At 46.8% G+C, this 22,932-nt stretch overlaps 1 protein-coding gene and 1 non-coding gene across 10 annotated transcripts in view; both read left to right on the forward strand.

The window, feature by feature from the left end:
- The first annotated feature begins 215 nt into the window (after nt 1-215).
- The window catches only part of MOCOS (molybdenum cofactor sulfurase), a 57,547-nt gene continuing 34,830 nt past the window's right edge, over nt 216-22,932 (forward strand). The window contains exons 1-9 of one of the 9 annotated variants that reach the window (XM_089895076.1): nt 294-385; nt 5,740-5,947; nt 6,708-6,797; nt 8,195-8,466; nt 9,140-9,784; nt 12,776-12,852; nt 13,418-13,534; nt 15,739-15,938; nt 21,802-21,918. In XM_089895076.1, coding sequence (XP_089751202.1) covers nt 6,726-6,797; nt 8,195-8,466; nt 9,140-9,784; nt 12,776-12,852; nt 13,418-13,534; nt 15,739-15,938; nt 21,802-21,918 — 1,500 coding nt within the window. In that variant the 5' untranslated portion in view covers nt 294-385; nt 5,740-5,947; nt 6,708-6,725. The other 8 variants (XM_089895078.1, XM_089895079.1, XM_022586999.3 and 5 more) reach the window with 8 other exon arrangements.
- LOC115802329 (small nucleolar RNA SNORA20) lies at nt 14,607-14,736 on the forward strand. Its single transcript, XR_004022755.1, has one exon. It is a non-coding gene; the product is annotated as a small nucleolar RNA SNORA20 (small nucleolar RNA).

Consider the following 22,932-nt stretch of genomic DNA (forward strand, 5'->3'; position numbering starts at 1 on the left):
CACTGGCACTCCCTCCCCCTGCCCCCAGGTGGGAAAAGAGCAGAAAGCAGTGAAACTCCGTGAGTCAGCGAGCCCGCGGCAAGACTGGCCTGCCGGGAGAGGCGCCGCCCCTCGGCGGGGACGCGGTGCCACTGGCTGGCCGGGAGGCGCGGCCGGGGCGCGGCGGGGCGGAGTCGCGGCGGGCGGGCCTCGGCGCTTCCCCGGCGCAGCCCGCTTGGACTGCGCGGCGCTCAGGCCTGGGTCATGGCTGGCGGGGCCGGGCAGTCGGGGACCGAGCTGCTAGCCTTTGCGCAGTTCCTGGACTCGAGCCCGCAGCCTCTCGTCTACGGGTACGGCCGGCGCAGCCTGCACGAGCTCCGGGCGCGCGAGTTCGGCCGCCTGGCAGGTGAGACCGGCGGGGGCAGCTGCGCCGGGCCTGCCGGGAGGCCGTGGGGGACACGCGGTTTCTAGAACCGACGTGGAAGGAACTTTTGCTCCCGGCGGGAGCGGCGTTACCTCATTAGGGACCCATTTTGAATCGAAAGACCTGGAGGGATGTGTCCACGAGCTCTCTTTGTGGACGCGGCTCCCTGAGGTCCCATCTGCAACCCCAAGACTTCTTGCTCCTTAGACTTTCCAGGGATGTAGGACCAAAGTGGTCCTTTGCCACCTGTCTCCGCCCTCTGCGAATAGGGCTGAGGATTCTTTTTGCCTTCGCTTGCCACGAGACACCCGGCTCTAAAGTTCCAACTGGAACCGGGGTTGCAAAATGCAGGAATGCCAGGCGGCCGTGACTGTTCGGGTGATTGCCCGGGGACGGGAGCGGTGCACGGGCGGCCAGCTAGCGGGGTTGGGACCGCGACTCTGCGGGCGCGCGGGTTGGGGACCGAGGGGCTGCGGCCGCCGTGCAGGAGCTTCCCGAGACTGCGCTCCAGACTCCGCTGGGATGGCTCCCAGCAGTCTGTATTTTCGAAGTCTCATTTTTCTCACTAGTGTAGGCAGAACAATGCCTCGGAAGTCCAGCTCGCTGGGGGACCTGAAGAATTAGCAAACCGTGCAATTTGAACTTTAAGTACAGGACGAGCCAGTACATTGAATGTGAGGACCGGGATCTTATCGTGCCTTCGAGTTCCGCAAGGCGGAACAGGCAGGTTAAATTGGAAGACAAACTTGATCTGGCCAGTGGTCCTCCCAACCCACTGCTGCAGGGCGGGAGGGCGTTCCGCACCGGGTCGGGACTCATCCTTTTCCAGCAACCTTCTGTGAGGGGCTTCACCAAGCCTTAGAAGGGCGTGCTGTTTGAACTGGGAGGGGTGCCGGGTAAGTGGGCAGGTCGTGGCTCCGGGCACTGGGATTTGAGGTGTATTTATTCTGTCGTGGTGAACAGTTGGTGCCGCTTGCCTGCTTGTGGCAGAGCAGCAACCATGATTTATGTTTCAGTTATCAGGTAGCTGACTTCAGCTCTTTGGGTCATTTTCTCATGTTCCGGAACGTAATTTCCCCCCCCCCCCCACCCACCTTTGGGAGCTTTAAGGGCTGTGCGCTCCTCCTCGAGTGGCCCCGTCTGTACTTAAGTAGGGAAGCTCAAGGGAGGAGACAGGGGCCCTCTGGCAGCCTCTCTGATCTTCCTAGTTGCCCATTTACCTGCTGGAGACAGTGCCCCCTCTGTCTGTCTGTCTGTCTCTCTCTTTCCTTTTCTCTCTGAACTTTTTTGGTTATAGAAACTTCCTACCCACAGAAATAGAGACACCTATAGAATGAATACCCACAGGTGCAGAGGACTTGAGAAAGTCTCCCCATTCTTTTGAAGCAAATCCCAGAAGCTGTTATAGTACAGTAGGTAATTATTTCAGCATCACTCCTCCTTAATCCCCTAATCCCCTCCAGCTCTCATCCCTCACACCCATCATTGGCTGACCTCTCCCCTCAACACTACCCTGGGAAAGTAGAAAGTAGATCCCTCCTTGTTTCCTTCTTGTCTCTCAGGGAACAGCACCCTTTTCCTCAAATGTAAAGTTTAGATGTGATAGCCAGGATCCCAGGCTGGCCTTCAGTGCCCTTTATCATCTACTGTAATTGTGACAGTGCTCTGTGATTATCTATCTACCTACCTACCTACCTATCTACTATCTATCTATCTATCTATCTATCTAGTACAATTTCCCAGCATTTCCTCTACATTATGGTTGAAGTAGACTTTGTGGACTATAAACTCACCCTTACCGCTGCTGGGAGTCTAGGAACATAGCCCCCTCTTTTTTCACACAGAAACGAACCAACCAGAAAGAGGGCAGGGAAAAACAAGCAAACCAAACCACAATAATGTAAGATTCACCTCCTCTTTCTATCCCTGACGCCTACCCACCCCCAAAGTTTTCTTGCAGGTTTGAGAATTTGTCTGGTTAAGGGGTTGCTCTGGATAATTAAATGCTTAACCTTTAAGTGCCGAAATATTTTGCATAACCCGTTGGATGGGAATGTCCTTGTTTTGGTGAAGGGAGCATATTGATTACACAGTTGTGGTTCAAGTGGTTCTTAAAGCCTCTGGGTGCTGACTGATGGTCACTCACCCTGCATGGAACCAAGAACTGAAGGTGCATGAGCCAGAAGAGACCCTGGAATTCCCTTTCTTGAAGACCTAATGCTGATTGCTTTGGGGGTCGTTTGCCTACTTCTTCTAATAGCGACACTAATGCTCCCCATGAGCGTCTCCCTGATGCTGGGTGGACAAATGCCTTTCTTATGGTGTGGTACCTTTCTATTTCTGAATCTTTAGTAAATGAGAACATTATTTTAAAACTAATTTATTTGGCTAGGTAATACATTTAACATGGTACCAAATTCAAGAGGTGTCAAAAGAGGATGAAGAATGCCCAGGGAGCAGCCCCAACTCCAGTTGCCACCACTATGGCCACCCCAGAGTCAACTGCTGCTCTTTGTGTCTTGTTTGCCTTTCCAGTGCTTGTCTATATTTATATATGTGTGTACATGTCTTTTTTTTTTTACATAGTTGAGTCATAACATGTCTTACCACCTGACGTAGTTAATATTTATTTGTTTATGGTCTTTCTCTGTCATTATCATACCAGCTTCTATTTTGTCTGCTGTTATGTCCCCAGCACTTAGAACAGTGCCTGGAACACAGTACATGCTCAGTAAATATTTCTTGAATATAAAAACACTCAATAAGCTAGGAATAAAGGGAAATTTAATCAACCTGATAAAGGCCATCTACAAAAAAACCACAGCTAACATCATACTTAAAGGTGAAAGAATGAGTGAAAAGGTGAAAGGATCCTGACCATTAGGATCAGGAACAAGGCAAGGACGTCTCTTCTCACCACTTCTATTCAGTATTGTGCTAGAAGTTCTATCCAGGACAATTAGGCAACAAAATGAAATAAAATACATCCAGATTGGAGAGGAAGAAGTAAAGCATCTCTACTTGCTGAGAGTATAATCTTGTATACAGAAGATCCTAAAAAATCCACACACAAAGCTATTAGTAGTAAAAAAACAAGTTCAGGAAAGTTGTAGGATAGACGGTCAGTATACAAACATCAATTCAATTTCTATACAGTATCAACGAACACTATGAAAGTGAAATAAAGGAAACAATTCCCAAAGCATCCAAAAGAATAACATACACAGCAATAAATTTATCAAAAGAAGTACAAGACATACACTGAAAACTACAAAATATCATTGAAATAAAAGAAGATCTAAATAGGGCTTCCCTGGTGGCACAGTGGTTGAGAGTCCGCCTGCCACCGATGCAGGGGACGCGGGTTCGTGCCCCGGTCCGGGGAGATCCCACATGCTGCGGAGCGGCTGGGCCCGTGAGCCATGGCCACTGAGCCTGCGCGTCCGGAGCCTGTGCTCCGCAACGGGAGAGGCCACAACAGTGAGAGGCCCGCGTACCGCAAAAAAAAAAAAAAAAAAAAGACCTAAATAAATGGAAAGACATCCTGTATTCATGGATTGGAAGACTTAATATTGTTAAGATGGCAATACTCCCCAAATTACCTACAGATTCAATGCAATTCCTACCAAAATCCCAGACAGTTTTTTGACAAGTTGATCCTAAAATTCACATAGAAATGCAAAGGATCCAGAATACCCAAAGCAATCTTGAAAAAGGACAAAGTTGAGGGACTTCCCTGGTGGCGCAGTGGTTGGGAATCTGCCTGTCAATGCAGGGGACGTGGGTTCGACCTCTGGTCCAGGAAGATCCCACATGCCACGGAGCAACTAAGCCTGTGTGCCGCAACTACTGAGCCTGTGATCTAGAGCCCGCGAGCCACAACTACTGAGCCCGCATGCTGCAACTACTGAAGCCTGTGCACCTAGAGCCTGTGCTCTGCAACGAAGTGTAGCCCCTGCTCGCCGTTAACTAGAGAAAGCCTGTGTGCAGCAAAGAAGACCCAATGCAGCCAAAATATAAAATAAAATAAAAATTACTGAAAAAAAGAGAACAAAGTGGAAGGACTTACACTGCCATAAAAGTAAAGGTAAGTAAGATTTACATAAAGTTATAGTAATCAAAACAATGAACAATGTGGCATTGGCTTAAGGATAGATACATAGACCAGTGGAGTAGAGTTGTAAGACCAGAAATAAACCCATACATCTATGGTCAATTTATTTTCAACAGGATGCCAAGACTATTAAACAGGAGAAAGAATAGTCTCTTAAATGGTGTATCCACACACCAAAGACTGAAGTTGGACCCCTCTTCAACACTGTATTAAAAAATTAACTCAAAAGGGCCAAAGCCTAAATATAAGAGCTAAAAGAATAAAACTCTTAGAAGAAAGCATAAGTATAAATCATCAGGACTAAATATAAGAGCTAAAAGAATAAAACTCTTAGAAGAAAGCATAAGTATAAATCATCAGGACCTTGGATTAGGCAATGGTTTCTTATGACACCAAAATTACAAGCAACAAAAATAGACAAATTGGACTTCATCAAAATTAAAAAAAAATTTTTTTCAATGGCTATCATAAAGAAAGTGAAAGAACAACCAACCAAATGGGAGAAAACATATGTCCACACAAAAACTTGTATACAAATATTCATAACAGCATTATTTATAATAGGCAAAATTGGAAACAACCCAAATATTCATCAACAGATGAATAGATAAACAAAATATGTGGCATATCCATACAATGGAATACTATTCAGTCACAAGAAAGGAATGAAGTTCTGATACATGCTACAATATGGATGCACTTGAAATTATTATACTAAGTGAAAGAAGCTAGACACAAAAGACCACATGTTGTATGATTCATTTATATGCAATGTCCAGTGTAGACAGATCTATAGAGGCAGAAAATAGATTGGTGATTGCCAGGGGCTAGGGCTGGGTGGATCTGGGGAGTGAGTGGTAATGGGTATGGGGTCTCTTTGGGGGATGAATGAAGTGTTCTAAAATTAGATAGTGGCCATGGTTGCACAACTTTACGAATATACTAAAACCACTAAATCATAAACTTTAAAAGGGCAAATTTTACAGTACGTGAATTAATCTCAATAAAGCTGTTATAAAATAAGTGAAAAATCCATCCTGCACAAAACAAAAAATATTTGTTAAATGCATGAAAGAATGAATGAATATATTCATATTGTATGTTCTTGAAAACATATCTTGGAGTTTGTTCCATGTCAGTACTAGATGGGTGTATTCAAATTCTTTATTTTAAATACATTTTGATAGATATTTAAGTCATTTCCAACCCTTTGCTCTTACAGACAGCGCTGCACTGAATGTCCACACTGACAGACCATTTCACAATTTATAAGACAGATTGCTGGAAGACAAATTGCTAAGTCAAGGGAGTTTGCATTTTTAAAGCATGAGCGATATTGCTAAATTTCTGTCCATAAAGAAGTTGCACCCATTTACCCTCCTACCAGCCGTGTAACAGCGGACCTGTTTCCCCACACCCTCACCCATACAGTGAGTTATCCTTTTGATCTGGGGCAGTCTGAGTGGTAACGCTTGGTATCTCACTGTCATCTAAATTTAACTTTCTCTGTTTGTGAGAGAGACTGGAAAGACCACAGCCGTTCCCAGTCATCTCCGAAGCTGTCACAGCTGTTGTATGGTTGAGGACTTTGGAACTCACTATGGAAATGTAGAATCAGGGCTTGACAGCCTGGGAAGCTGCGCGGAAATTCCAGAAGAGGGTGTGTGTCATAACATGAAATAGCTTTGCCATCCTGAAGCATGAACGTCCGCTGGGCTTCTCCGCTGTGTGGGCTGCTCTCCCAGGTTCAGAAGAGAGCTGGTTCATCAGGAAGGCTTTCAGGGCTCTAAGGGTCATTAGATGTTGAAAGTGCAGTTCTTCCATTGCTCATGCCTCCACTTGAATTCAGAAGTGCACATCAAGGGGGAGAGGGATGGGGGAGGGAAGGACTGGGAGTTCGGGGTTAGCAGATGCAAACTAGTATATACAGGATGGGTAAACAACAAGATCCTACTGCATAGCACAGGGAACTGTATTCAGTATATTGTGATAAACCTTAATGGAAAAGAATAAGAGAAAGAATATTAAAAAAGACGATGCATGTCAAAAGGCTGGGAGAAATCAGTGGCTTGGTGCTACGTCTAAACACATCATATGGGCGCTGGTCAGGTTCACACAAACTAGATCTAGGTGAGATGAGTGGAATACCTCTGAAGAATAATCCCAGCTTTATTTTGTGTTTTCTTTCAGGAACTGTCTATCTTGACCATGCAGGAGCCACGCTGTTCCCCCAGAGCCAGCTTACAAGCTTCACTAAAGATCTCATGGAAAATGTTTATGGTGAAGAAAAACACAGCATAACTGATTTTGCACTGAACATTAGCCAACTACATTTAGCTAATATATCTATGCTTAATAAAATGTCACATTAACAGGCGGGGACAATGCTGAACACACAAAGCTGAGTAAGCCCCGTGAGAGAGGGGGTCAGGCAAGCAAGCACCCAGGGTCAGTCCCTGTAGCACATGTGCTGCTGGGTGGGAGGGACTGCCTCAGGGACACGCAGGTTACTTCCAGAAGAAGGGGTCAGTGGCAGGAAGGGCACGGGGTGCTGTGTTTGGTGGTGGGATGACCCTGTGGGACCAGCACAGTGCAGAGGGTGGGACAGCAGGAGGAACATTCATTCATTCATTCATTCACCCTGTAAATGTTTATTAAGCCACTCTGGTGTTGGGGGCATGGTGCTGTAATGGGAACAAAGTAATACAGTCCCTGCCTTCATGGACTATGGTCTAGTAAAGATAAGACCTCAATCAAGTGATCGCCAAATAAATGTTAAAAAAAAAAAAAAAAAAGTAAAGTAGTGTAAAATGTAAAAAAAGTAAATTATCAATTGAGCAAAGGGCTGTGACCAAAAGGCCCCGGCACTATGGGGGTCTGTATCTGCAGAGTGACGGTGAGTTGGCAGCGTGAGTGTCACAGAAAGCTTCTACAGGAGTGGGGTGGATGCTAGAGGAAGAGCAGGAATTCACTCGGAAAAGAGGAGAGGGCAGATTAGGCAGAAGGAACAGCGTGAGCCAAGACCCTGTGGTGGCTTCAGGAAGCAGCCCAGAACCAGGGAGGGGAGGAGAGCGGTGCAGATGTGAATGGAGAACTGCGGAGGGACAGCACACAGTTAACTTCTTCCACCTGGTGTGGGTTTTAGTATCTATAAAATAGCTCAGAGGATAGGGCCGGAATCTTATCTATAGCCCTTGAGGAGGAACTAAAGGTCCTTGACTTTGTTTAATGGCTAAACCATTATTATTTTGTCTTGCTTGACTTTTCCTTTCTTACTGCATTTTCTCACTTCCCTGATTAAATTTACTGTTTGGAACTTGGGGAAGGCTGGGTCCTATGATATATTTTTTGCTTAAATTTTGAGAAACTGAGGGAGACGATTTTGAAGGAACACAAAAGGAGAGATTATAGGGCTTCACTGGTGGCGCAGTGGTTGAGAGTCCGCCTGCAGATGCAGGGGACACGGGTTCGTGCCCCGGTCTGGGAGGATCCCACATGCCGCGGAGCGGCTGCGCCCGTGAGCCATGGCCGCTGAGCCTGCGCGTCCAGAGCCTGTGCTCCGCAACGGGAGGGGCCACAACAGTGAGAGGCCTGCGCACCGCAAAAAAAAAAAAAAAAAAAAAAAAAGGAGAGACTATAAGTAGTGACCCAACGGCTTTGTCTTTGTAACCTGGCAGGTAATCCTCACAGCCAGAACAGCAGCAGCAAGCTCACCCATGACACGGTGGAGCAGGTGCGCTACAGGTGAGCAGCAGAGGCGCCAACTTGTGTGGCACCTGTGGGTGGATGGACTTCCTACCACCTGCCCACATCCCACAAATCTTCTGAGCTGGTTTCAGGAAGATCACGTTCAGCTAAATGGCCACACGTGCACGCTGATAACCATCAGGGTCAGAGGACAGGAAGGTGAGGCTGAGCAGGTGCAGAGCGGGGCCGACCAGAAGCACAGGTAGGCACCTCTGAGGTGCCCAAGCTGTTGTGTGTGGCTCTGGGCTGGTGCCAGAGTTCCTGGGGGCCAGAGTGACCCAGGTTCCTAAGTCTTCTTTTCAGGGAGAAAAAAAAACGCTTTCTCTGTTTTTTTTTTCTTTTCGTATTTCAGGTTTAGACATCTTGTTTTTTCAGTTTTCCCCCCTTTACTAATATTTGCACATAACAAATTAATTAGTTTTTGGCAAATAATTTAGGTGGTACCTAAAGGTATTTGAATCTATACAATTTCAAATTATTTCCAGTTTGAAAATGATACTCTTTTGCTATAGGGTTGCCCGTATTAAAAGCAGTGTTAAACAAGTTGATGATTGAAAACTTGTTATGATAGAGCCAGACAGTAGACCGAGAAGGGGTGTTTTCAACTGAGCTTAAGGTAGTTGTGGATTTTTGTCTTCTCCATTTGGGGGTGGGGATTTGGGAGGCTGGGTGATTTTGCTGGTTTGCACCCATTTGCCATCCCTTCCCACAACTTCCTCTGCCCCTGCCCTAACTTCACAATGTGGCAAACCCTATCTGGCTTTTTCCTAGCTCTTAAGGTAGACAGATGTCGTATTTAGTTGAAATACAACTAGCTCCAAACATTTAACACTGGAGGGAAACCAAGGAGTTCCCTGATGCTGTGCCTCTTCCAGGATCCTGGCACACTTCCACACCTCCCCAGAGGACTACACTGTGATTTTCACGGCCGGGAGCACAGCTGCTCTTAAACTGGTGGCAGAGGCTTTCCCGTGGGTGCCCCCAGGCCCAGAAAGCAGCGGGAGTCACTTCTGTTACCTCACTGACAGCCACACGTCTGTGGTGGGCATGAGGGAGGTCGTCGCGGCCATGAACATCACTTCCATCCCAGTCAGGCCAGAGGACATGTGGCTGGCGGAAGAACAGGATGCTACCGCTGCCAGCGACCCTGACGGCCAGCCTCTGCATCTCTTCTGCTACCCAGCTCAGAGTAACTTTTCCGGGACCAGGTACCCCCTGTCCTGGATAGAAGAGGTCAAGTCTGGGCGGATGTGCCCCGTGGGCGGGCCTGGGAAGTGGTTCGTGCTGCTGGATGCGGCTGCCTACGTGGGCACCTCGCCTCTGGACCTGTCGGTTCACCGGGCAGACTTTGTCCCCCTCTCCTTCTATAAGATCTTTGGCTTCCCCACTGGCCTGGGCGCCCTGCTGGTGAATAGCTGCTCAGCTCCTCTGCTGAGGAAAACCTACTTTGGAGGAGGCACGGCCGCTGCATACCTTGCAGAAGAAGACTTCTATATCCCCAAAGAGTCGGTGGCTGAAAGGTAACCCGGCGATGGGAGTGGCCGCTGGAGCTCAGCAAGGCTCGGGTCTGGCCTATGCCACCCGTAGGATGCTGCAAGGGAGGTGCTGGGTGGCAGGGCCCGGATCCGGGAGTCAGAGGTCAACTGGAGCTGCCACAGCGGGCTGTGAACTCTGCCGTGTGTGTGGGCTTCTCCACAGCTGTGGGAGGATGAGGGCCTGCAGGGAAGGGCTGCGAGCAGAAGAGATGAAGGCCTTCCAGGGAGTAAGGAGGATGGGCCCTAGGCCTTTTGCCACAGCACTGACATGAGGGGGCAGCAACTGAAGCAGTGATTTAAAAGGATGGTGCCATTTGGAACAGGTGTGCATACATGTTGACAGCATAGCTGTATTTCAGCAGCTAGTATCAGCTCAGCTTGGTTTCTGGTCAGCAAGAGGAACCAGTTAAATCAGAGGCCACCAGACTCGGGGGCACAGCTAACAGCAGCCTCTGTGAGCCTCCCAGGGGTTACCAAGGAAGTTTGAGGGCTGGCAGCTCCTTGCCTGGGTTTGTTGGTCTATGTGTCATTCTCAGCGTGCAGGGGCAGGCGGTGTGGCTCGTGCCCAGGAATCCCCCAGATGCCAGTGGCTGGGGACCGTAAGGTTGAAGGTATGAGAGGGTGAAAATGGCAGCTGACCCAGGGATCTGCTGGGTCCAACAGTTTTAGTATCTATACTGGGTCCAACAGTGGGAGATACCATGAGGTGGGGGCCAGGAGCTGGTCACTCTGCTGGTGCCTGAGAAGGCCCCGGGGCCTGTATGGGAAGGTGGCTCAGATCCCCCGCAGACCCAGGTGCAGACTCAAGGGTCCTGCAGGTAGGCGCATGGTCTCGGCAGTAGAGTCATAGTCTAGAGTGTAGGTTCTGGAGCTGGATCGTTGGGGAGTGAATCCTGGCTCCACTGCACACTGTGGGAATAGGAGCCTGTGACTTGATCTGTGCACCTCATGTTTTTCCTATAAAGTGCATCTCTAAAAGGATACAGTTCTTTAGAACTAATATAGGTGAAGCACCAAGGTTGAGTTGGCATCAATAGGCTATGAGGCTATCTGATGTCTCTTTCATTTAGGACTTCTCCATAGTTGCGCGATTCTAAAACAGGAAAGCTAATGTAAAACCTTTTGAATCCAAGTGTGATAACGTAGCATATAATATAAGCAAGTGAGAAAAGAATGACAGGCACAACATCATGTAAATTAAAGGCAAAACAAAATGACAACCCAAACTTTATTTAGTCAGTAGGGGCACCTGAAGACCTAGGGGAGTGGGGCAGCTCATTACAGGCGTGGCATGAGTGGGCTGGGCTGGTACCACCTCTTGCCTTCAATTTGGGTGAATCGCCTTATAGCAGGTGCTGCACCAAGATTCCCAGAAAGCTGAATGTATTTATTTACCATTAGAAGCCTCATATTTTTCGTGTAAACCTAGCACTAGAGCTTGAGATTTAATACCGAACTCAAATGTTTCTTGAACATGCATCTGAACCCTGTTCTTAACCTTTTCTGTTCTATAACCCAGTGAGAAACAACCCCTGATGGAAACAAAAAAACCTCCCTTTTCTCCTAAAAGTCTGTTAATTATTGATCAATCAATAATTATTTATTATTGATCAATTAATGACAGAAGCCGTTATTGCCTAATCATGTTTAATTTATTAAGGAGTCATTAGTTACTAACTTATTAATGGTCAATTAACTATCAACTGATTCATTATTACTTCTGTATATCTATTAATTACCATTCGTTTTATAAGGATATTAACATTCCGGTAATGATATTTTGAGCAGCTCTTATCCCTAGAGTGTTAAAATACAAAGCACGGTATTTCCATTGAAAACTTCAACTTGCATAAAGACTGCTGTTTGTCACCACCCTTTGTGGGATGCTTGCTGGAAACTCCTCGCTGTGCCCCAGGCTTCCCCCTCACTAATGAAGCAGCCAGAGGCATTTTATCAAAATCTAGGCCCCGTCTCCACTCCTCTCTGCTCAGAGCCCTCCGGCCACTCGTCTCATCCAGGGTGAAGCCCTCCGCCTTGCTGTCTTGCTCCTGGCCTCACTGACCTCCTTGCTGTTCTGGCTCTACCTGCTCAGGGCCTTTGCTGCACCCCTCTCCCTGGAACTCTCTTTCCCTACAAAATTGTTTTCAAAAATGGGCAGTTTCCCTCGCTCCCTTAATTCCACTTGGTCTCTGCTTGAATGATCTCCCTCGGAGAGGACTTCCCCTGACCATCTCATCTAAAGCAGCCGCCAGCCCTCCTGCTTAGGCAACTTCATTGCACTTGTCACCCCCCGGCTTGATGCTTATTTGGCTTCCCTGCATGTTTGCTGTTTGTTACTCCTTGTTTCTGTGCCCTGTGAAGGCAGGGATCCTACCTGTCACGTTAACTGCTGTATCCTTAGCACCTAGAACAGTGCCCGGCATGCAGTACATGGACAGTAAAGACTTGATGAGGATTTTGTCTAAATGAATAATTATATAATGCAAATATAATTATAACGATAATCAGGAAGTTTATTGAGAGCCTTATAATAGCTGTGGTCCTATAGACTTCGGAATCATAGACTCTTGTCAAGAGCCTCATGGCTGCACAATTGATCTGACTGGATTGATGCCCTGTCAGTGGTGTTTTCTTGGGGTCAAGGGCAGCATTTCCAGAGCCCACAGCACTTGAGGTTTTGTCAAGTCTGAAGTCTTCCAAGGTGGTGACTGTCTTTCAGGGCCCTTTATCACCGCTGCCAGCCCATCCCAAGTAAGCTGCAGACCAGGTCAGGCCCAGAGGCAGCCGGCATGTCTTGGTGTGCATGGCCCTCTGTCTTGAGAAGGAGAGGGGAGAGCAGCGTTGTATAAGGCAGCAGAGGCAAGGGCTCCATAGATTACAGCTAAGGCTAGAGTCAAAGCCCCGTTGTCACATATACAAAATGCACACGGAGGAGTTAGCCGCAGCTTGACCTCATCGCCCTCACCACCATTACAGATTTGAAGATGGCACCATCTCCTTCCTTGACGTGATAGCACTAAAACATGGATTCGATGTCTTAGAGCGCCTCACAGGTCAGTGGACCTCTTTATCTGTGTGGAATTTGCTTCCTGTTGCCCATGTCCTCGAGGGAGCCCTGGCCTGGGTGGGATTCAGATAAGGAGAGAGTCTGTGCAGGTGAGCGGCACATGGCAGCTCGGCACTGATGCCGATGAAGCTGATTCTAAAGAACTTCCAGAAATGACTTCTGAGGCAAGAGCAAGAAACTGGACCTTTTTTTTTTGGTCGGTTAAAAGAACATTTTAACAAGTGATAGACATTCCAAATCCAGAGATTAATAACCTCACAGATGCAGAGGAGCCCTCCTTGGTCCCTGCACTGGGAATGCTTACAGATCCTGAGGCCTTATTTAGCTCTTACCTCGCTGGGTCTTCCCACAGGGGAGCTTTATGATGAGCCCACTTTGACCACGAAGGAGCTTATGCTCAGAGAGGTTGAATGCCTTCCCTAGGACCAGGGAGCTGGAACCTGGGAGGGCTAGGGTTTAAACCCAGGCAATGCTAAGGTCTAACCCTGAGCCCCCAAACACTGTCTCTTCTGCTGGCCTTTGCAATGATACGTGTTTTCTTTCCTGACAAGTGCTTGGGGTGTGTGAGCAGGTGGGGGACATTCCCCACAGGCTAACACACAGATGGATGCCACTTCCCATCTTATGGGGCTTGGCACAAGGCACAAGGCTGGAAGAACCTCTGTCTGGTAAGCCATGACTCCTCACTCCTGCTGCGCTCTGGACGCTCCTGTCAGAGGCTAAGCTTCTAGAACGGGGTGACACTGCTTGTACCGTCTCTCTCTCTCTCTCTCTCTCTCTCTCTCTCTCTCTGTGTCTCGTCATAAGGGGACCCTTAGGTCCTCAGCCTAAGCCTAAAACTGCGGGCAGACAGAATTCATAGGAGGGCTGTCGTGACAGTAATGCAGGGAGGTGAGTGGGCATCATCCAGACAAAGAGGAGATAATCAAGATAGACATTGAGAAACGAGCACTTTCTCAAGGACAGATACTAGCAAGGTATTCAAACCACAAGTGAGAGGGTCTGACACAGCCAGGGGCACCTCTGAAGGCAGATTGACAATATCAGCCCCACAGTAAGGCAAACCCTGATTTTTCCTACTTAATTAGGCTCTTTTTTAGAAAAAATTATGGTGAAATCTATATAACATAAAATGTACCAGTTTAGCCCTTTTAAAATATTCAATTCAGTGGCATTAAGTATATTCACATCGTTGAGCAAGCATCGCCACTATCCTTCTCCAGGACTTTCATCATCCCAAACTGAAAAAACAGTAACTCCCCATTTCCCCTCCCCCAGCCCCTAGTAACCTCTATTCTCCTTTCTGTTTCTATGAATTTGCCTATTCTAGGCACCTTATGTAAGAGGAATAATACAATATTTGTCCTTTTGTGTCTGGCTTATTTCACTTTGCATAATGTTTTCAGGGTTCATCCACGTTATAGCAAGTATCCTTAACTGCTTTGTATAATATTAAAATGATTTAGGAAACTTCCCTGGCACTCCAGTGGTTGGGACACCGAGCTGCCACTGCAGGGGATGCAGGTTCGATCCCTGGTGGGGGAACTAGGATCCCGCATGCTGTGTGGTGTGGCCAAGAAACTAAAAAAAAAAAAAAGATTTAAACATTAACGTAAACAAACAGTAACAGCAAAAATGAGGTACATTTAAAGACAAAATTGTACATTTTTGCAATCTGTTACCAAAGGGTCTAAATTATCTGAATGCTTAAGTAACATTTTTTTTTTTAAAGGAAGATGACTTCCCTTTTATTGGCTGCTATAGTCTTTCAATGATGTAAGCAGTTATACGCTTGGGGTAAAATAATGTTGGGCCATTGTAAATTGAGGAGAAGTAACCATTTCATCTCTTCTCCATGGTCTAGACATTGCTTCCATGTCTAAATGTCCTGTGTAAGCAGGATTTCATCAAGGCACTTAGAGTGAATTTCTGCATGGACTTATTAAAGCACTGATTTAAGAATTTCACTGTTTTAAAATAGCACTGAGGCTCACACCTCTGCATCAGTCATCGTACGTGGGGCAAATGATTTCATGTGTGATGGGGTGGAGCTCTTTGTGTAGTGAAGAGTTTTGGAGTCGAAATCTGTGGCTCCGGCTGAGGGTGCAGTAGAAGCAGCCCTTTCCATACACCTCAAAAACTACGTACCAGCACGGGCTCCTGGGAACAGCTTGCTATTGCCGAGTTTGCAAGATCTCTTCTTGTTATTCCTAATACTCTTGCAGTTAATGCTGCCCAAGACTCCACAGATCTGATTGCAAAATTAAGAGCTTTTCATAATGAGGCTCAAGTTAACCCAGAACGCAAAAATCTAAAATGGATTGGCCTTGACTTGGTCAATGGTAAACCCTGAGACAACAAACAAGCAGGGGTGTTTGAACCAACCATAGGTAAAGTTAAGAGTTTGAAAGTTGCAACTGAAGCTGCAATCACCATCCTTCAAATTGATGATCTTATTAAATTATACCCAGAAAGCAAAGACAATAAGCATGGAGGTTATGAAGATGCTGTTCACTCTGGAGCCCTCGATGACTGATCTGATTTCTTTGATTTAGGACAATGTTAGATGCAGTTTTCTTGTACCTCGAGTATTACACATTAAAGTGCAAAAAGCTGGGAAAAAAAAAAAGGAAGATGACTACAACAATTCCTATGGAAAAATTCCACAGAAGCAGCAGTGGTAAACTGTCGTTCGGTACAAATGACCTAATCATTTATCATGTGGGCAGTACCATGAACTATTTACAAGTATTTAAAATCACTAATATGAGGTCCAAGTTTGCCAGTTATAATGATCTCATTTTCTTAAAAATGAGATAGTGAATTTTACATAGAGTTCATGATCCCCTTTTGTTTTCATAACTGTTTTGAGGTGGAATGGAGAACATCAGGCAGCACACCTTTACCCTGGCTCAGTACACCTACACCGCCCTGTCCACCCTCCGGTACCCCAACGGAGCCCCTGTCGTGCAGATTTACAGCGACTCTGAGTTCAGCAGCCCAGAGGTTCAGGGTCCAGTCATCAGCTTCAACGTGCTCGATGACAATGGGAACATCATTGGTTACTCCCAGGTGGGTTTTCTTTTCATCTTGCTGACCTGTTCACAGCAGAATCACTCTTGTCTGGAATTCTGAAGCCTTTCTGAGCCCTGAAATTTGCAGTCAAGGCCTCTGGGCCTTTGCAATAGCCATGATGAATGCTGTGCACTGTTGGAGAGGCCACTGGTCCTTCCTTAGAGGCTCCTTACTCTTGTTCTAGCAAGCACGGCTATTTAGTTCTTCAGCCCTCCTTATTTAGCCACAGGTGATCAATTTCAAATGGGAAGAGAGAGGTCGAGTCTCTGATGGCAGTGGGAGGGGACAGCTGAAGCTTGCCAGCAAGGGAAGACACCCTAAAATAGTGTAGACAGAACAGCCTGTCTGATGCCGTTTCATGTACAAACAGCTTGGTAGCCCCACTGATACGTCAGACCATATCATAGTGTTACACAAAATTCTGGGCCTCTTACCACCATTTGTTTGCATGTTGCTTGGAACTCATAACTCTTTTTTTTTTTTTAATGAAGTAGGAATGATGTCCTTAGTAGCACAAAAGCCCTTATGTCTGCCATAGTTCATTCATATTATGAGTTCAAAGGATTTGGTAGATTGGTTATAAAGTAGTTTCTGTAGATATACCCTTTGTATGTATTTTCCCATGAAAACAATTCAGGTTTGGGAACAGCTTGGATCCTTACCACAGCTGAGTAAGCTGGTCACTGCCCAGTACATTAAGAAATCTGGAGTCACACTGAGCACTCAGACATGGCCCTAGGTGGTCAGCAGATGGGCTGTCACACACGGGGCATGGGGAGCTCAAGGCCCTTCTCAGAGCCCGAGTTTCTAGAACTTCCGTGAGGAGCAGATTTGATCATCACATAAGTTTGGAAGATAGTGCTCGTCTTCCCTTGAAAGCCACTATCTCCATACACCTTTGTCAAACCCAGAATTTCTCAAACAAAATCCATTTCTCAAGGAATCCTGTCCCCACTTCTGAATAGCCATAAACTCTCTGAGGAACCAACTTGGGAAATATTCTCTGGGGGAAATGTTGGTTCTCACTGGTGTCCAGGGGCCAGCACTCTACAACCATAAGCTGTCTCTTGGGTGAGTTGACTGTGAAGACCCCAGCCCACACTGCCCCTCACTTACACAGCCCAGCACCACTCAGAAGCAGGGGATTGTAAATGCTTCTGAGGGATGGTGGAAAATGCATCGGGGCCAAAGGTTTGCCTTCTCAAATATGTTATTCTAGGTTATTGGTACAATAAGTTTCGTTCTCAAACCTAAAATAAGTGTATGTTTTCAGGGGTGTGGAGGAGGGCAGACAAGCGACCATGAAGTGTGCTGTGGCAGGCATGTTACCAAACTCAGGTTGGGTTGCTCACCACTCAAAAGCCAATAATCGAGGGGCAAGTGTCAGTAGAAAGGAAAGGTGCTTTATTCAGAAAAACTGGCAATCTGGGGAGAAAGTGGACTCATGTCCGGAGACCAACTCCGAAGATTCTGCTCAGCCATGACAATTTTTAAAGGGAAAAAGGGGAAAGAGTCTCAGTTAACCATTAAGGTAGGAGATCGGATTCTTCATCATCTTTCCATTGCGTGCACACCCACTGACTTCTGACCTTCGTTTGGTACTGTCTTGTCCTCATGGTCCACCTGCAATTGGATGTTCTCTTGCCCCTGTTATCCGCCTGCAAATTTGCTAACAGGGAAGCTGTTACTCTTTAACTACTTAATTAGAGAGTCAGTCATTCTTTAACTACTTAATTCTTCATTCTTACACCTTTTAATCCAGGAAAGGAATCAACCAGTTAAGCAAGGCACTGTGTACATTCAGTAGAGCAGAAGTCCGGAGTTAGGTTAAATGTTACCTAGTGATCTCATTTTTACAATTAAGGTCTGTCTGAGGAAAACAGAAATGAACAAACAGAAAAGGGGCAAAAGAGCTGCTTACAAATCCCCACTATCAGACATCATTACATTTCTATGGGAATAGGAGTGAAGGTCCATCTTCTGTAACTGCTTCATGCTGAGAGAAGGTGTCGAGATCTTAGAGTGAAAGACGTCGACATGGGTCTGTAGCATCTCTTTGTTGACAGTTTTAGTTGCCCGCTCACATATATGGGCAGAGCAAGCTACAGTTATTCCTATGCCCACAAAGATATAGATTATTACAAGCAATAGCATTAATCCCATTCTTTCATCAGACACAGAATCTGTGACTCTCTTGCCCTAATCATTAACTGCTCAAGCCTTTTCTTTTGTGACTCTGGGAGGCCTGGGAGACTTCAGCTTTTCTACAAATAAGAGGCAGCCTTTGTACTTGGCGGGGGGTGGTGGGCCCACAGGGTTCTGCTTGAACCAAGCAGCAGTGAAAGAACCCCGCCCCCCATTTGCCCAGAGAAGCCTCAAGAGGAAGACTCCCCCTCCCCCTCAGGGAGCCTATCTGGGTGCCTGGCTGACTTCACCAGGACCTTCATTCTCCAAGGCATCGCACAGGATGGGTTTCTCCCTCTGTGCCTTTGTAGAGGAAGCTCATCCTATGAGTGGAGGCCGAGGCTGAGGCATGGCCAGCTGTGCCGGCCCGGGAGAATCTTGGGTTTTCCTGGGCTCCTTCACATGTGGGAATTCCACAGGGATTTGGGGGGCCTTCGGAAAGATCAGATGGCGTCATGGCTGGGTCTGGCTGTCTCTTTTTCAAGGGATGCGTGAAAGAATTGAGCCTTCTGTGAGAAGATTTTGGGTTCTTGTTTTTGACATCCAGGTCTCCGAATTTCATTCTCCCCTCTGTTGGAAGTCAGTCTACCCAGTGGATAAGAGGGTGGGTTCAGATTTGGACTGCCTCTTGCTGGCTCTGGGAGCTTGGGTGAGTTAATGTAAGCTCCCCAAGCCTCCGTGAAATGGGGGTAACAATCTTCCCTGCTGATAGGTTGTCACGAGGATTAAATGAGTTACAATACACAGCCCCTTAGCACTGAGCTGGTATGAAGCAAGTGCTCTATTGCACTGTGGTCAGGCCGGTTTCTCACCCTCCCTGGATGCAGCGCTCATCCTGCCCCAGCAGCCAACTCCTTCACCTGGCTGGGCACTGGCTGAGCCTGTGTGGGATTCCAAAGGTCTCAGGGTGAGAGGAGATGAAGTTGTGATGAGAAATTAGTATGAAGGGTAAACGTGGCCGAAACAGCCTCTTCCACCCACATGCTCTTCTAGGTGGGGTCCCTGTCTCTTCCCCTTAGAATCTTGGCAGGTCTATGACTCACTCATAACCAACAGAATGCTACAGAAGGTGACACTGCTTGGATTTGGAGGCTGGGTCAGAAAAGGCCCCGCAGCATCAGCATTGCTCCCCGGGGCGTTCACTTTTGGAGCCTCGAGTTACTGTGTAAGGAGTTTTACACTGAGCGGCCATGCTGTGAGGAAGCCAAAAGCAGGCATGATGGTGACTGTCTGCTTTGACCCCTTCTGGCTTGGAGGCCAGACGCATACATGAGAAGCTGAGTGTCCAGGTGATTCCAGCCCCAGACGTCATGTCGCTCCCAGCCTTCTAGTCTTCCCAGCTCAGACAAGCCATCTCCTCTGGGGTCTTTCTGAATTCCTGACCCCCCTGTAGCCGTGAGCACAATAAAATGGTTATTGTTTTAGGCCGCCAGGTTTGGGTGGCTTGTTTTGTGGCTGTGGTTGCTGGAATAGTGGATACGGGGTGGGTGGGGGAGACTTCTCATTCAGCTTGGCTGGAGTTGGGGTCGGGGAGTGAGGGGCTTTCCTAGGGGCTGCCCCTTGAATGGAGACCACCTGATCCTGGAGGTGGAGTAGGCCAGACCCAGTGGTGCCGCCAGGTCTCACCTCAGAGAGCAGGGAACTCCTGGATTTCACCAGCAGAGGTGGCTTCTTTTCACTCTGACCATCCAGGGGAGACGGCTAAAGGGAAGACAGTGTAGTCCCCATAAGGGTGTGTGGGAGGTAACACCGCTGCGCTTGCCTAGCGGGGAGGCCAGGCTGACCACCTGGTGACCTGTGTCTGTGTCCCCCACCTGTACTTCCCAGGGAGAAAAGTTTCAAAGGCTTCTCTGACTGGGCAAGATGTGTTTGTTTCCTTGAATGCATTTAGGGCACTCCCCCAAGTTTAACCTGAGTCACCAGGGCTGAGGACCCTCACTGGGCCCCCAGGCCCTTGGGAGAATGGAGCCCTGGACCCAGAAACAGAAGAGCTGGGATAAACATCCCTCGTGCCAGCTCACCTTTGAGCCTTGTGACTACGAATCACCTGCCTAGCTTCCAGGGGACGGGAAAGAGCCTTGGAACTTCTGGATTGAGTAGCAGTTAGTTCTGTGATTCAACCCAAAGTCTGAGACATTATGAAAGCAAATCGATAACACACAGTGTCAACACAGTAATGTTTGCAGCCTGGGCTGGGAGCTGAGGCAGAGCTGCTCTGACTGGTAGCTCTGCTAATTCCTGCTCTGGGAATCTACCCGGAAGCAGAGGATGCCAAGGAGCTGCCCCACGTCCCAGCCGCCCTCAGATTTTATTTTTGTGAATCTCCCTTGAGACATGTGGGCTCTTTTTTCAAAGATTAATTTACTAAAGAAATTGTTCAACAATTGCGATGTAACTGATGTATAACATCGTATTAGTTTTAGGTGTACTGCCCAGTGATTCGATAGATATGTATATTGGGAAATGATTTACTACAGGTTTAGTTAACACCCATCACCACATAGTTACAATTTTTTTTTCTTGTGATGACAGCTTTCAGGACTTACTCTCTCAGCAACTTTTACACACGCCATGCAGTGTTGTTAACTGTAGTCACCATGCGGTACAGTACATCCCCAGGACTTATTTTTCTTAGAACTAGAAGTTTGTATCTTTTGACCACCTTCACGACCCCCATCCCTTGCCTCTGGCAGTCACCAATCTGCTCTCAGTATCTATGAATTTTGATTTGATTCCACATGTAGGTGAGATCATACAGTATTTGTCTTTGTCTGACTCATTTCTTAGCAGTTTTCATTATGACTTAGCATAATGCCCTCAAGGCCCATCCACGTTGTCACAGATGGCAGGATTTCCTTTTTTATAGCTGAATAATAATATTTATAAATCACATATTTTTTATCTATTCATCCTTTGATGGATACTTAAGTTGTTTCCATTTCTTGGCTAGTGCAAATACTGTAATGAACATGGGGGTGCAGATATCTTTCCAAGACAGTGATTTCATTTCCTTCAGATAAATACCCAGAGGTAGAATTGCTGGATCAAAGTTCCAGCAATTCGTTCTATTTTACATTTTTTAAGGAACCTCCATACTGTTTTCCATAGTTCCTCACCAGTTTACATTCCCACCAGCAGTGCACGAGGATTCCCTTTTCTCCACATTCTCTCCACCTCCTGTTATGTGTTGTCTTTCTGATAATAGCTGTTCTAACAGGTGTGATATTAGATGCTCGCTATTAGATATTTGAGAGCTGATGTCATTGCGGTTTTGATTTACATTTTCCTAGCAATTAGTGATGTTGTGTACCTTTTCACGTATCTGTTGGGCATTTGTGTGTCTTCTTTGGAAAAATGTCTGCTCATTTAAGAAATCAGATTGTTTTACATGTGAGCTCTTAATTGGAGTTTGGTGTGAATTTGATGTCTTTCACTTTTCTCAGGCCTATGTTTATAGCCCAACTGGATAAGATTTAATTATCAGTAACATTTTATAAAATGTATTTAGTAAACCCACGATAGATCATGGCCGCTTAGAGCAGAATTCCAAGCTCATATTTTCATTTTACTGTTAAGAAAGAGAGGTCCAAGTGTGGATCTGAAACCCCTTCCCAGGCAATCAGAGTAAAACTGGACACTCCTAACACTGGTTCCATGTCATATATTAAATCCGCAGGTGGATAAAATGGCCAGTCTTCACAACATCCACGTGCGAACCGGCTGCTTCTGTAACACTGGGGCCTGCCAGAGGCACCTGGGGATAAGTGATGAGATGGTCAAGAAGCATCTTCAGGTTGGTACTGGATCGTGTGGTCCAAACGCTGGCCAGCAAACCCCAATGGCGGTGCCTCTAACTTCATTAGAGGCTGGTCGTGTGTCTGGGGTCGGGGCTGGATCTGCGAGCTCATTTCTCTGAGCCCACCCTGTGAATGTGTAAAGAAAAAGGGTCAACAAAAATAGAAAACACTTCAAGATACTATGTCTCTGGCAGTCATTTTTTAGTTTGAGGGCAAACATTTAGAGGCAGAAGAGGGTTTGTTTGTTTTTTTTCCAGAAGAGGGCTTTTAACAGGGGTCAAGCAAATGTGAAAATGTGCTCGTACATGCAGAGGGCCCTTAGCTAGTTCAGTCCTGCCAGAGTGAAATCTCCAAGAAGGAGGTAGCTCATGTCTGGGTTGGGTGAGGAGAGGAACTCTTCTACGGGGCATTCTGCATTTCTCAGGTCCCCTCTCTTCCTGCTGTTCTTCTGGGCTGAGGTTTGTCACTTCAAGGTACAGCCTGTTTTGAACCACTTCATAAGAATGGTTTGAATGGCAAAGAGCCCTTATTTATATCAGAATAGTTTCTAACTTGTTTCTTTCGGTTGCCACTAAATATTGAATATATTAAATCCCAACCAACTGTGAACAGTGTTTTATTTAAAAAGGAGCGGGGGACTTCCCTGGTGGTCCAGTGGTAAAGAATCCATCTTACAATGCAGGAGACACAGGTTTGATCCCTGGTCAGGAAACTAAGATCCCACACGCTGCGGGGCAACTAAGCCTGCACACCACAACTACTGAGCTCGTGCGGCTCATCTAGAGCCCACGTGCTGCAAACTACAGAGCCCACGCGCTCTGGAGCCCACGCACAACAACTAGAGAGAGAAAACCCGCACGCCACAACTAGGGAGAAGCCCATGCGCCACAATGAAAGATCCCGCATGCCTCAATGAAGATCCTGCGTGCCACAGCTAAGTCCTGATGCAGCCAAAAAAAAAAAAGATAAATCTTAAAAAAAAAAAGAGAGAGAGAGAAGGGGGAATTCCC

The sequence above is a fragment of the Delphinapterus leucas genome, chromosome 14 (genome assembly GCF_059928025.1).
Source record: "Delphinapterus leucas isolate spDelLeu-1000000601 "Yukka" chromosome 14, BTC_Dleu_Yukka2, whole genome shotgun sequence".
Classification (NCBI taxonomy): Eukaryota; Metazoa; Chordata; class Mammalia; order Artiodactyla; family Monodontidae; genus Delphinapterus; species Delphinapterus leucas.